Source organism: Camelina sativa, chromosome 13 (genome assembly GCF_000633955.1).
Source record: "Camelina sativa cultivar DH55 chromosome 13, Cs, whole genome shotgun sequence".
Lineage (NCBI taxonomy): Eukaryota > Viridiplantae > Streptophyta > Magnoliopsida > Brassicales > Brassicaceae > Camelina > Camelina sativa.
The window spans coordinates 23,245,290-23,258,061 of record NC_025697.1 but is presented as its reverse complement, the minus strand read 5'-3'; the positions used below and the strand labels follow the sequence as shown (position 1 = coordinate 23,258,061).

The 12,772-nt window shown below is 33.1% G+C and overlaps 5 protein-coding genes across 8 annotated transcripts in view; all 5 read left to right on the top strand.

The window, feature by feature from the left end:
- Positions 1,999 to 2,723, top strand: LOC104737653 (auxin-responsive protein SAUR32-like). Its single transcript, XM_010457877.2, has one exon. The coding sequence runs from the start codon at positions 2,265 to 2,267 to the stop codon at positions 2,649 to 2,651; it is 387 nt and encodes a 128-aa protein (XP_010456179.1). The 5' UTR covers positions 1,999 to 2,264; the 3' UTR covers positions 2,652 to 2,723.
- Positions 4,092 to 4,799, top strand: LOC104737652 (pectinesterase inhibitor-like). Its single transcript, XM_010457876.2, has 2 exons — positions 4,092 to 4,366; positions 4,464 to 4,799. The coding sequence occupies exons 1-2, from the start codon at positions 4,152 to 4,154 to the stop codon at positions 4,756 to 4,758; spliced, it is 510 nt and encodes a 169-aa protein (XP_010456178.1). The 5' UTR covers positions 4,092 to 4,151; the 3' UTR covers positions 4,759 to 4,799.
- LOC104737651 (transcription factor bHLH14-like) lies at positions 5,663 to 7,534 on the top strand. Its single transcript, XM_010457873.2, has 3 exons — positions 5,663 to 5,669; positions 6,010 to 6,263; positions 6,418 to 7,534. The coding sequence occupies exons 1-3, from the start codon at positions 5,663 to 5,665 to the stop codon at positions 7,447 to 7,449; spliced, it is 1,293 nt and encodes a 430-aa protein (XP_010456175.2). The 3' UTR covers positions 7,450 to 7,534.
- LOC104737649 lies at positions 9,754 to 11,162 on the top strand. Of its 4 annotated transcripts, none has more exons than XM_010457870.2 (5): positions 9,754 to 10,048; positions 10,367 to 10,424; positions 10,522 to 10,615; positions 10,702 to 10,794; positions 10,897 to 11,162. In XM_010457870.2, the coding sequence occupies exons 1-5, from the start codon at positions 9,989 to 9,991 to the stop codon at positions 10,931 to 10,933; spliced, it is 342 nt and encodes a 113-aa protein (XP_010456172.1). In that variant the 5' UTR covers positions 9,754 to 9,988; the 3' UTR covers positions 10,934 to 11,162. The 4 variants fall into 4 exon arrangements, with proteins under 4 accessions (XP_010456172.1, XP_010456171.1, XP_010456173.1 ...); XM_010457869.2 differs by having other exon boundaries at positions 10,699 to 10,794; XM_010457871.2 differs by having other exon boundaries at positions 10,699 to 11,162.
- LOC104737648 overlaps positions 12,569 to 12,772 on the top strand; it is a 1,342-nt gene continuing 1,138 nt past the window's right edge. Inside the window, exon 1 of the mRNA XM_010457868.2 lies at positions 12,569 to 12,667. The gene's annotated coding sequence lies outside the window, so the exon portion shown is untranslated. The remainder of the gene's footprint in view (positions 12,668 to 12,772) is intronic.

Here is a 12,772-nt window from a genome sequence, read left to right as displayed (position 1 = left end):
TGGGGGGGGGGGGGATAGCAAAAAAGAGATTGAGAAAAAGTCTTTTGTTTTTTCCGTTGTCAAAGTTGCTTTTCATGTCACACCTTTTATCCTAGTATTTATGAAGAAGATGTGACGTCTTCTCTTAATTCACTCAATCGCGACTTCCTGCGTCGTAACGCTGCTCTGAAATCAACCAAAAAAACAAACTTTTTAACTGATTCACTCGACTAATAGTCAATTTCGGGTTTTTTTTTTAAGAAAAATAGATGTAAATGATTGAGTTGTACAGTATGAGGATTAGTTTAGTGAAAACAAAAAAAAAATCCATTTATTGAATACGATCACACTGGCTGGCTGCTTTATACATAATGTGGATCAAAGCATTTGTAAAACAGGAAGACGTGTTTATCGAACAAAATATGTTCATAACCAAAGTAATATGTATAGCCCATGAATAAACCCAATCGATTATGTCAAACTTATAGGCCTGACGGTCCATTTCACTTTTAATTTTCTGGCAGAACATTTTAGAAAAAGCATTTTCGCATAATATATTTTTAATTTCAAGTGGGAATTTTACCTATAAATAATATATTCTCTCCACTAGATATTCCAAGAATCTAATGAGGTTTTACTTTTTTTTTTCTTTTTGTACAATTTATACGTACTTCCCATTAATCCGTTTGTGTCCCCATTAAAAAAGATTCTCTTTAAACTTTATTTCATATTTCGCCAAAGATTTACGCATTTGATTCTTTTAAAACTCGGTTAAAATGCATTATTGGCGGTAACGCAAATTTAGTAATTTATTGTCGAAATTTAAGTTATTACTATAATGTTTTTCTTAACAATCTTTAATCTGTTTAGCTGAATGACCAACTTACCTTTGTACTAGAGATTATTAATTACTATGTCACCTTTCACTATAATATGAATTGTCTTTGGAGAAAGAAAATAAAAATATATACTAAAACAAATCAATATTGCAATTGACTATACAAAGGAATTTCACTTTATTGTGTTGATGTGAATTATATAAGTAAAAGTGATATATATAAACGAAAAAAAAAAACGAATTCGTATGAAGAAAAAAAGAAATATATACTTTGTGGGAAAGGCAACATGTGGAAGATTCCAATCATGTAAATCAGACGCTAGTTTTTGACTATTTGTAATTAATATGAAAAGGTTTTATTTATTTTTGAAAATAAAAGAAAATAATTCGAGATGTATCTACTTTAGCGCCGGTTTGCACGAATCTAATTTTTCCTACCACTAGACCACCACTTTTTTTTGTTCCTTATCCCAATGTTTCTTTCAAGTTTCAAAATAAAAATTTGGCTTCTAATAATTCGTTCCACGGATAGAGATATTCTATTCAATATATCAAAAACATTTCGTGAAAATATCACATTTTCTGTTCTAGCTTAATGGATGTGACATTTAGTTAGATATGGGCAAAATAATTAAAACCGAAATTGATTAAAAATGAAACCAAACCAAACCAAACTTGGAATCGATAAACTATCCGAACGATTCACGGCTCTAATATTCGAAGAATTGAAACAGTTCACAGCACCGAGAACTGAATAGGTATAGGGTATTCGAAATATAATTATTATATCAAAATATTGATTGCATTTAGAGATATTGAGATAATATGAATTAGTTGCTAACTTTTACAATCATAAACCCATATATATCAAATATTTGCAAAACATAAAATTTCTGTTTTAGTTTGATTGATGTTACAAATACTCTTAGGATGTGTGTCATCATCTCCGTTAATCTTGGGATTAGGTGGATTATCATTTAAGTTTTAAGTTTTAATGATGACAAAAAGGAAAAAGAACAAAAAATAAAGTACATCATACTATATATATAAGTATACATTTAGGAGAAGATTAAAGTTTGTTTTAGTGCTTTAATTTCAAGTAAATTATATTCGATATACTTTTTTGAAAAGTTATATTATTAGGGATTCAAATTCGGTCCAAATACGTTAAAAAAAAAGAAGTAAACTTTGCTATAACATCACTTCTCTTTAAAACCACTTAAAAGGACTCATCTTCAAAGCAAATGACCAACATGCGACCTTTTCTTAACCATCCATCTCTTGCAACCGTCCAAGAACCCTGGCTATTTTCCTCTACTTTCTAGGCAAAACAAAAACTAGTTTCTCGAGAAAATAAATCAACATGGGAGAAACAGAAACCATGGCGACAAACTAACTAAACCACCTATATCTATTATTATCTATATATACTAATATATATTCATCAATGGGTAACGGAGACAGAGCCATGAGCCACTGGAGCTTCCACATCCCACTTCTCCATAATCATCATCATCATCATCATGAGCATGACCATGAAAGGATACCAAAAGGGTGTTTGGCAGTGAAGGTAGGACAAGGAGAAGAGCAAGAGAGATTTGTGATTCCCGTTTTGTACTTTAATCATCCTTTGTTTGGACAACTCTTGAAGGAAGCTGAAGAAGAGTTTGGTTTTGCGCAAAAAGGAACAATCACGATCCCTTGTCACGTTGAGGAGTTTAGGTACGTTCGAGAATTGATCGATCGAGAAAACACTAAATTTCTCGGTCATAATCTCTTTGATCATCACCACCAACATCATCACAACCATCTCATCCGTTGTTTTAGAGTTTGATGATTTTGTTTTGGCTTTTTTCTTAGATAAAATATATTTTGTATAATTATCTCATGTTGTTGTTGATTGTAAATAAATATCGGTCTTTGTTTCATCTTTATCTAATTGTGTGGCTTGTTGTTGTTGTTCAGATATGTCTCATTTTCCTTTTTTTGTTAAAGTACATATGTGTCATGATGATGACATGTACGCTTATGTCGAGAAAACCCTTTAATTTCTCTCGGCTTTCCAACTATTTTACTAGAGATGAATCATTTGGACAAAGAAGTAATTTAATGGATTTTTTTCTTGTTTGATAAATGTAATTAATGGTTCTATACCACACATATACATATACTGTATACAAAAATATATCTTCTGTGTTACGTTTACGTTGATAAACATACGTGAAAACGTAAGCTTCTTTATATCACGTATGTAGAAACTAAAGAAGGGTTTGAGGTTTTTATTATTGTGTTTCTAATATGAGATCATTACATATATGAACAATACTAACACCAATCTAACAATTAACATAATGCTAACACCAATTTAATGTAAACTTTTCTAGCCAATACGTGTAAATACTTGTGCAAGAAGTAATATAGAGATTTATATTATTTTTTCGGTGGGGTTTCAAGGATTTCACCTCATAGATGAGTTTTGATGGCTCACAATACTTGGTTGGCAAGATAAACATCTTGCTTTCCTAATAAAATAAATGTATACATTCTTTAATCTTTAACTGATCGAGATGTTCTTAAATTTTTGTTGTCTACTCAATTGTTTATTCATTCTTTACGGTTGTAAAAACAAAACAACCTTATGAATTATGATATTTATAAGAAAAGACTTTATAAATCACACACTTGCAGGAAAGTGAAGTAAAATATACCCTTTAAGAACCCGAAATTTTCATTTCGATTATAATTTTCCGTACTATTCCTTGAAAAATAATAATGGGTCGAAGAATTTTGAAAGTGGAAAGAAATGGACGAGAGGCTTTGACCATTCTGTATGGCCAGAACAGCAAAACGCACTCACTACAAAATACGATACGGTAGGTATATTCTTCTTCGCGAGTTTAAAACATGTTTATAAGTTTATGGGTCAGTTTGCACCAAAAAAATAAGGTTTATGAGCCTATCTTTGGGCTTTAGTATTGCTTGAAAACATATTTCTAAATGAGTTTTTTTATAGACTTCCCCCATGTAGTAAGCAAATCCAACAAGCCGAAAATGACGACAAATGGAGAGAATTAACACCAAAATTTATTTTAAACAGTCATAAAATATCTTTAAATGAATTAATATTTTTTTAAAATCTTTTAAATTAAAAATTAACCTAAAATATCTTCAAAATTAAAGATTACTTTATTATTTAATGAAGTGAGATATTATAATTAAGAAGAGAGATCTAATATGCTTTTCACCCAAATGGAGTAAAACAAGACGAGCAAATTCGCACCTCTCAAACAAATATAGTATAACCAATCATAGGAAAATACTTAGCATAAACAAGATGATCAAGTGTCTCCTGTTAACAATTCTGGTGATCTCTCCAATTTCGATATGCGCCAAGAAGGACCTGATGATAAATGAATGCCACAATACACAAGTCCCATCCATATGTATGCAATGTCTCGAATCCGACCCAACATCCGTTCAAGCCAACCCTGTTGGCATCGCTGGCATCATCCTACAATGTCTTGACGCTCACCTCCATATCATCATCAAGCAAGTTTTCACTTACAACCAAATATATATTATAATAACTCTTATATATATTAATATATCCTCTAATCTGTTATCAATTCTTTAAAAATTGGTGCAGCAACATAACGGATTTATCCTCGAAGAAAGACGAAGGTGAAGTGAAAACAGCTCTAGAGGTTTGCAAAAAGGACTTGTCGATGAATGTAGCTACAAACTTGTCGGAAGCCAAAAGAAGTCTAAAAACCGGTGATTACGATAAAGTAAACCATTTGATAGAGCTTGCACTTGGCTTTCCTCTTCAATGTCTGTTCAAACTCAAACTTGTCAAGTTCATGTCTCCCCAACTAAGTAGTCAAATCAATATATATGGCCAACTCTCTGATGCTGCTATGCGGATCATTGATCGCTTCTAATAACTCCTTATTGTTCTCTGTATAATTCGTAATTCACCTCATTTTCTAACTTATTTTTGGAGAATAATGAAATAGTTGAACATATACTTCATTACATGATGTGACTCGTGTCGTCACCAATTTTTTTTTTAAAAATGATGTGCGTGGTATAAAACGATGACAACAAATAAATAGAGTATGTTGAATCCATTAGTTTCCTTGGCCATTTATCTGCGAACCTTTAAAGTTTAAACCGAGTTCTCAGTATCTTCGTAAGATTCATGTAAACTGGTTCCTACGCAAACCTTTCACGAAATTCCTTAAAACCTTTCCAAACACGAAGTTTGCGTACAAGATCTTTTATCAATATATATAGACGATACAATTATATTTGTCACCCAAGTGACTTTGTTTTTCACGTTGGTAAGAAGAAAACAATTCTTTTCAAATTAAAATCCAATCATATTTTTGGGTGTGTGAATGGTGTAGGGACCATACATTAACATCCTACCATCAAAAAACCACGTACCATGCACTGTGGGACAATAACACATTTCTAAACTGATATATGTTTTAGGCTTGTCAAACTAGTCAAATATATTCATTTATGGTAGCGCCCAGTGATAAAATAGCTAAAACATATTAGGTTAATTATTATGTGATTAGTTGTAGCTAGTGAAGTGATATCCTAAGAATTATTCGTCGGTTTTGCCATTCAGTCGATATTTATTGGTTAATAAATATACGCACTTGACCTATTTTGTAAGATGGAAGTTTGTGTTAATAAATTAATATATCATTGTTGTGTCATTATACTGTACGAAGTTAAAGTCGTCATACATTTCAAGTTCTATCCTTTTCTTTCCTTTTTTTTCCAGCCAGTTCTTTTCAGATTTGTTAAAATAAGTTTTGTTTTTTAATTATCATGCAATGTAAACTCCAAAATAAGATATTGTCTATATAGGTCATCAAAGTTGGACCATTAAAAGTATAACAATAATTTGTCTTCTTACTATAACGTTAAAACGAGGAAAACAATTCAGTTTTCACGTGACTGACTATGTACGTNTTTTTTTTTTTTTTTTTTTTACGTACTATTGAAATATTAATCATAGGATAAGTGACCACGAAAACCAGAATAAAAATAGGAGTTATTACATATCGAAAATAAACTTATTTTCTTTCTATTTATATCTTCTCTTCTCTCTATTATTTAGAATCTTATTCATCCAATCCTTGTCTCTTAATTGGTTTGGTTGGGAAAATAAATAGATAATAATCTTACTTTCTCTCCATCTTTGTCTTCTTCTATGCTATCTATTACGCAACAAACTCAAGCCGTAGTGTCCTCGTCTTCGACGGATCTACTTCAGCAAAAACTCCGGTTTCTCGTGGAAAAATCGCCGGACCAATGGGCTTACATCATATTTTGGCAAAAGATAATTGATGATCAATCGGACCAGTCTTACTTGGTTTGGGTTGACGGCCATTTCTGTGGAAACAAGAACAACAAAACCCAAGAAAATGTTCATTTTTTATTTCTCTTATATATATTGTTCTTTGTCTACGAGTATGTTTTACGATCAAAATATTCAACATTTATTTTATTCAACTTAAAAAAAAAAATCTTACAAAACAATATAATTTTTCTCACCCTTTATTTTTCGTTTCTTTCTTCAGCATACAACTAAGAGCATCGAGTGTGAGCTTATGATGGATTGTGGAGATATTGAATTGTTCTATGCCACATCTTTTTACGGTGACGATGGGTCGCGGAGAAAGGAAATTTCCGACGAATCTTTGGTTTGGCTAACCGGTCTCGACGAGCTCCGGTTTAGTAACTACGAGAGGGCTAAAGAAGCTAGTTTTCACGGGGTACACACATTCGTCTCCGCACCCATACACAATGGCATTATCGAACTTGGTTCGTCTGATTCCATTAAACAAAACTGGAACTTCATCAACCGGGTCACGTCAATGTTCGGGTCCGGTCAAACCCTAGAACTCACTGACCAAACCGGTTCTTATCCTAAACCTGAAGAATCAGATTACTCAGAAATTGGAAATCAGCAAATCACATCGGAAAAAATACGGAGGACGAAACTTGAGACGACGGGCGTAGCTACGGCGAAAGAGAACCATCCTTCGCCGGGGTTTTCCCACGTGGAGGCGGAGAGGCAGCGGAGAGAGAAGCTAAACCACCGGTTTTACGCTCTACGTGCCGTCGTACCAAACGTATCAGGAATGGACAAAGCGTCGCTCTTATCCGACGCCGTTTCGTACATCCAAAGTCTTAAAACCAGAATCAATGATCTCGAAAGTGAGATCAAGAATTTGAAGACGATATTGACCGCGGAGACAGATCATAACTACAACAGCAGCAACAGGTCTCCGTCTTTCGTAGACAAGGTCAACCAAAAACCTTCGAAGTCAAACTTGGAAGTGCAAGTGAAGGTCGTCGGAGACGAAGCCGTGGTTAGGGTTCAGACGGAGAATGTGAACCATCCTACGTGTGCATTAATGACTACGTTAATGGAAATGGATTGTCGTGTGCAACACGCGAACGCATCGCGCTTGGGGCAGATTATGGTTCAAGACGTTGTTGTTTTGGTTCCGGACAGATTACGATCGGAAGATAGTATAGGGACCACACTTGTCCGAAACCTAGCTAAGATCACTAAGCTAAATTTCGCCATTAATGAAACTCGATAATGATTTAATTGACTTATTTTGTTGTTGTCGGTTTCAAACAGTATATATTCATTGAGTGTTTTCCTTTTTTCTTTCGATGAGTATTCAAATGGATGTAATTAATATTTGTACTTACGAGTCATAATCCATATTGTATCTTTAACCCTCTTGTCGACAAAAAGAAAACAATCCATATAGAAAGTATGAATAGTTGTAGACCATAAATCTTAGGAACACATGCACCAAAAATCGGTAATTTCGTAACCCAGTTATGGGGTTATGTTGAATTCCTATACCATATTTATATTGTGTAAATCCATATATAAAGTTCAATAAAATTCAAATTTACTGCCCCAACTCGTAAAACGGTGTTAAAACATACATAAGCCAGCCGTAACAGTGTTAATAGACCATCAACGGCTCCTTATGTGTACATACACGCCACGTATGAAACGGCGTCGTTTTAAGAAACAAAAGAAAAAGCTTATTTTGACTAAAACGACGTCGTTTCTTCCTTCTTCTTTCTTTTTCTCCCTCCTTCTCTCCCTCCTCAAAAAAGAGTGTCTCGTGATCTTTATCGCTTAAAAATCAAAACTTTCAGGTAACAATTTAATGGGTTTCACTCTCTCTCTAAAGCTCTGTTTTTACCTTTATTCTTTTTTCTTCTGCGTTTTATTATATGATTCTTATTAGATCCAAAAGCTTTTTATCTAGCTTTTCTTATTCTTGTTACTTTTAACTAGATATGTTTGTAAACCTAAAATAGAAAAACAATCTTTTCTTTTTTCACTTTTTTGCATGAAAAGCTTTTGATTGGCTTTATACTGGTTTTGGTTAGTTCAAGAGCTTCAATAGGTTTATGTTTTATTACGATTCAATTGATTTGTCACTTAGATTTGAATTCAAGATCCCATAACAGCTCAACTTTGTTCTTGAGGTTCATTTTTATCCAATTTGGGGAGATCCATGATTGTTTGATGTGCTCAAATCCTCAATTTGTTGCTGTTAAGTGATGCTATCGTTTGTTTTTAATGACTAGATCAGGTCACTCTCTGATGATATCTGTGACAATATTGATTACTAGAGTGAAGAATCGGCTTTCATAACAATCACAGATCAAGATTGCTCTCTGTTATTAGTTTTTTTTATATATTTTCTCTCCTTCATGATGACCTCAAAAACTCCAGAAGGATCACTTACCAATTCCAGTCAAAGTATGTCAATCAACACGTTAGCAGATTAAGTATCTTCGAGTTTGTCTTGATCACCCGTTTCTCCCGACCTTGTATAGTCATTTCGAATTCGAGAAGTTCTCTTGTTTGGTTATGGAGTTTTGTCCTGGAGGTGATTTGCATACACTAAGACATAGACAACCAGAGAAACGTTTCACCGAGCAAGCAACAAAGTAATTAAATCATTCAAACTCTCTCTCTATCTAAGAATTTCGATCTCTCTATGATGCTTTCGGATTTCGATCTCCCTATGATGTACCATTAGCCTCTCGATAGTCAGATCAGCCAATGTCGGATTTGAAGGCTTGTCAAAGAATTCAGTTTCTTGCTCTCAGCAACCTGCTTGCTTCCAGCAACCATCTTGCATCTCAATGCCTCCAACATCTTCCTTCTCTCCTCGAGTCTTCTCATCGACATCAAAGAAAGACAAGAAACCTAAACCCAAAAACGGGAACCACCAAGTAACTCCGTTGCCAGAACTCGTTGCAGAGCCCACATGTGCTCGTTCAATGTCTTTTGTTGGTACACACGAGTACTTAGCTCCACAGATCATCAAAGGTGAAGACATGAAAGCACAGTTGATTGGTGGACTCTGTTTTTTGGTAAAACACCGTTTAAAGGAAGAAACGTCGTTTTAGCCAAAATAGCTTTTTTTTTTGTTTCTTAAAACGACGTCGTTTCATACGTGGCGTCCACGTAAGCAGCCGTTGACGGTCTCTTAACATGGCTTATGTATGTTTTAATACCGTTTTAGAAGTTGGAGCAGTAAATTTGAATTTTATTGAACTTAATGTATGGATTTACACACTATAAAACATGGTGTAGGAATTTAACATAGCCCTTTAGGTGGGGTATGAAATTACCGATTTTCCCACATGCACTTCTTTGAAAGCAAGTTAAGACCAGTAAAACCAAGTCAGTTCATAAGAGCAAATTCAACTGTGATTTTAAAAGGATTTTAAAGAAATGCTTAACCTTAAAAATAAATCAAAATACATTATAATTGTTAAAATCGATCCTAAAATAAAATAAGAATTTTTAGGATCATTAAGGATCAAATATGTGCTGGTCTTTGATTGGTTGCTGGAAATAACAAAACAAAAAAAAAAAAAATCCATCGAAGCTTTTTTTTTTGTTCCTCTCTCTTTCTTTTCCTTCGAGCCGATCCCAACAAATTCGGTGAGATTTTCTTCTCAAGTTGAATTGAGAAAATACATGAATCGGAAATGGGTTTCTAATCCGGCGTTATCACCATCCAAGCGACGACGGTGACCATCGACGATATCTGGTTCCTCAAACGCAAACCCCAAATCGGGAATGAATCGGAAATGGGTTTATTGTTGCAAGATGTGAAGAAACGAATCTCCGATGTTGTGGAGGATAAAAAGGTGAGTAATGCTTGCTTTGTAATTGTTTGATTGAGTGATTTATCCTTTGACTGATGCTTGCTCTGTAATGTAAAGAGTGTTGTTGGTAAAGCAATGTCGTTTTCAAATTGGATAAGATTATATAATTTGGGGGACTTATCACATTTTAAGTTAGGGTGGTGGTTATTTGAGATTTTGGTTTAGCTTTCTATATCACATGTTGGATTCTCCAATCTTAAGTAGATATGAATTTGTTGATGATGATGATCATTAAAAAGGCTATTGATTATTGGAGGGATTGATCACTGATAGAAGTTTACATATATCATTTTGATGCAGGAAGCTGTAGCGGTAACAACTGCAATTCAAGAGGAGATATTCTTGGAGATGGGAATTGGTATAGTTTTCTTCTTTAGTCGTTGTTGGTGACTTTGTTTTGCACACCATTACATCATTACATGTGTCTAAGTGAATGGTTTTACTGTTAAAAACAGAACCGGGATTTGGTATTGGGTGCTTGGGAAAGCTGAACTCTGCATCTGAAAATGATAAAGAGTTGATGATTGGTTTCTACAAGTTCCTCGCTAGGTAAGCTCTCTCTCCTTACCATCTTACGAGATTAGTTTATGAGAGTTTACTACTACATATGACTGGCTACTTTCAAAGCTTAGTAGGGAGGAGATGGCATGTGAAGAAGCTGAGCTAGGACCAGATGGATTTGAACAGAAAATGAGAGCACAACAACTGTTGTTGTGTTGCAAGAACAGGTATATTTGAATGTTCTTATTTGCAGCAACTAGAGATGCTTAAGTATATGCGTAAATTTCCACAAGATGACCAATCTGCTATTCTTCATGCGGCAAAAAAAGGAACTGTTTTTTTGCAAATTCCTCGGTGCCTTGGTGATGGTTCATGCTGAAAATGCTTTTTCTTATGTGATAGTTATCATTCACTTTTGTGTAATCTTGTTTTAATATGCTTTTAAATCATGTAACTTTAAATTTTATGAAATGCAATAATTTATGTTTTAAAAAAATGCTTATAAATTTCAACCAACCAATTGTACTTATATTTTACTTTTCAAATTAATTTTTTAAAAAATTTAAGAACCCAAAATTAGGATCTTACTATTGGAGCATACCATTTTACAGTTTTTTAAAAAAGTTTTTAACTTCATTATTTCTAATTATTATAACTAAAAGCATACTTAAAATCCTTTTTTAACATTCCACCATTGAACTTGCTCTAACTTCACATAAACAAGCGCATTGCTTTATATTTTACTATTATCAAACAGTTATTAAGATTTAAAATCATTGATTGGTTTTAAAAATATATTTACAACAGTTTGGGCGGGGAAAAAAAAATACCAGTAGTACAAAACTGTGTAAATGTACAGACAAATATTGAAGTATACAATAATGAGAAAAAGTGGTACGTACAATAATGCAAAGAAAAGAAAAAGCGTACAATAATGCAATTGAATTGTATATTTCTTATTCTTTTGTTTGCTAACAATAAGTACTAATTGCAGTCAAATGTTTAAAATGTTTTTTTGTGCGCAACAAAGTTACGCATACGATATCCAAAACATTCACATAAGAAATACAACATATTCCAATTTGTTATGAATATTCTATATTATATAGATGTACATTATCGCCCATTAGTAGATCTAGTATATAATTTAAAATGCTAAAGTGCCCATTAGTAGATCTAGTATATAATTTAAAATACTAAAGTTGTATCACTATATATATGTTATATCCTATGGGATAAATTAATAATAGCAAGAGAACAATTCTATAAATCTATTGTTATAACACAAATTTGTATTTTTTTTATTAATTATATATACATGGTTTTAGGTTTCATTTTTTTCGTAAAGAAAGATATGCTATGCAACAAACTATATCACGTGTCGATTAAATAACTATGATACGATATAGTTTCTGCTATGAAATTAAAGTTTCTTGATAGAAAGTCAGAAACATTTATCTTTCAAATGATCCCTTCTCCAATCCTCTGCTGCAGCCAAAAGTGTCACGAGGTCCACAAAAACAATATATTGGCAGTAATTAAAAAAATTTGGTACTCACCGTGAAAATTTACATAAATATATAAACCTGTATAAAATTTGTTATATTTAATTAGTGGGTTCTTTTCTATACCTTCTTTAAATTTGGTACTCAACATGAAATTTTTTATAAATATATAAACCTGTATAAAACCTATAAATAAGGCTAATAAATTTGCAAAACCATTTCTTCAATTTAAAACCATTTCTTCAATTTATATGTTTGATCTTATTTATCTCAAAGAAAAAATGTTAGATGTATGAATTAAAAAAAAAAAAAAAAAAATCTAATTGTGCATAAAAATGATGATTTTTTATTTTGTTTAAAGTGTTTGGAAGGCTTATCAGGCCCAATACGAAATGAAATCTCATAACCCAAAATGGCCCATTACGGGCCCGATAACACCTTTTGGGTCATTTTCAAGTTGGACGAGAAAACGTAAATAACTATTTCGTATCCTCCCCCAAAAAAAAAAAAATTACCAAACGATTCTTCTCGATTTTTCCTGCGCCTCTCTTCGTGTGTCCGTTCTCTCGCGTCGTCGTCTGTGCAATCGATTCAGGTAAATTCACTTTTCTCGAAATCGATGTTTCTGCTCTGATAAATCGATTCCCTCAGATCTTATCTGATCAATTTGTTGTTGTTGATGTTGTTGTTAGTCGTTTGT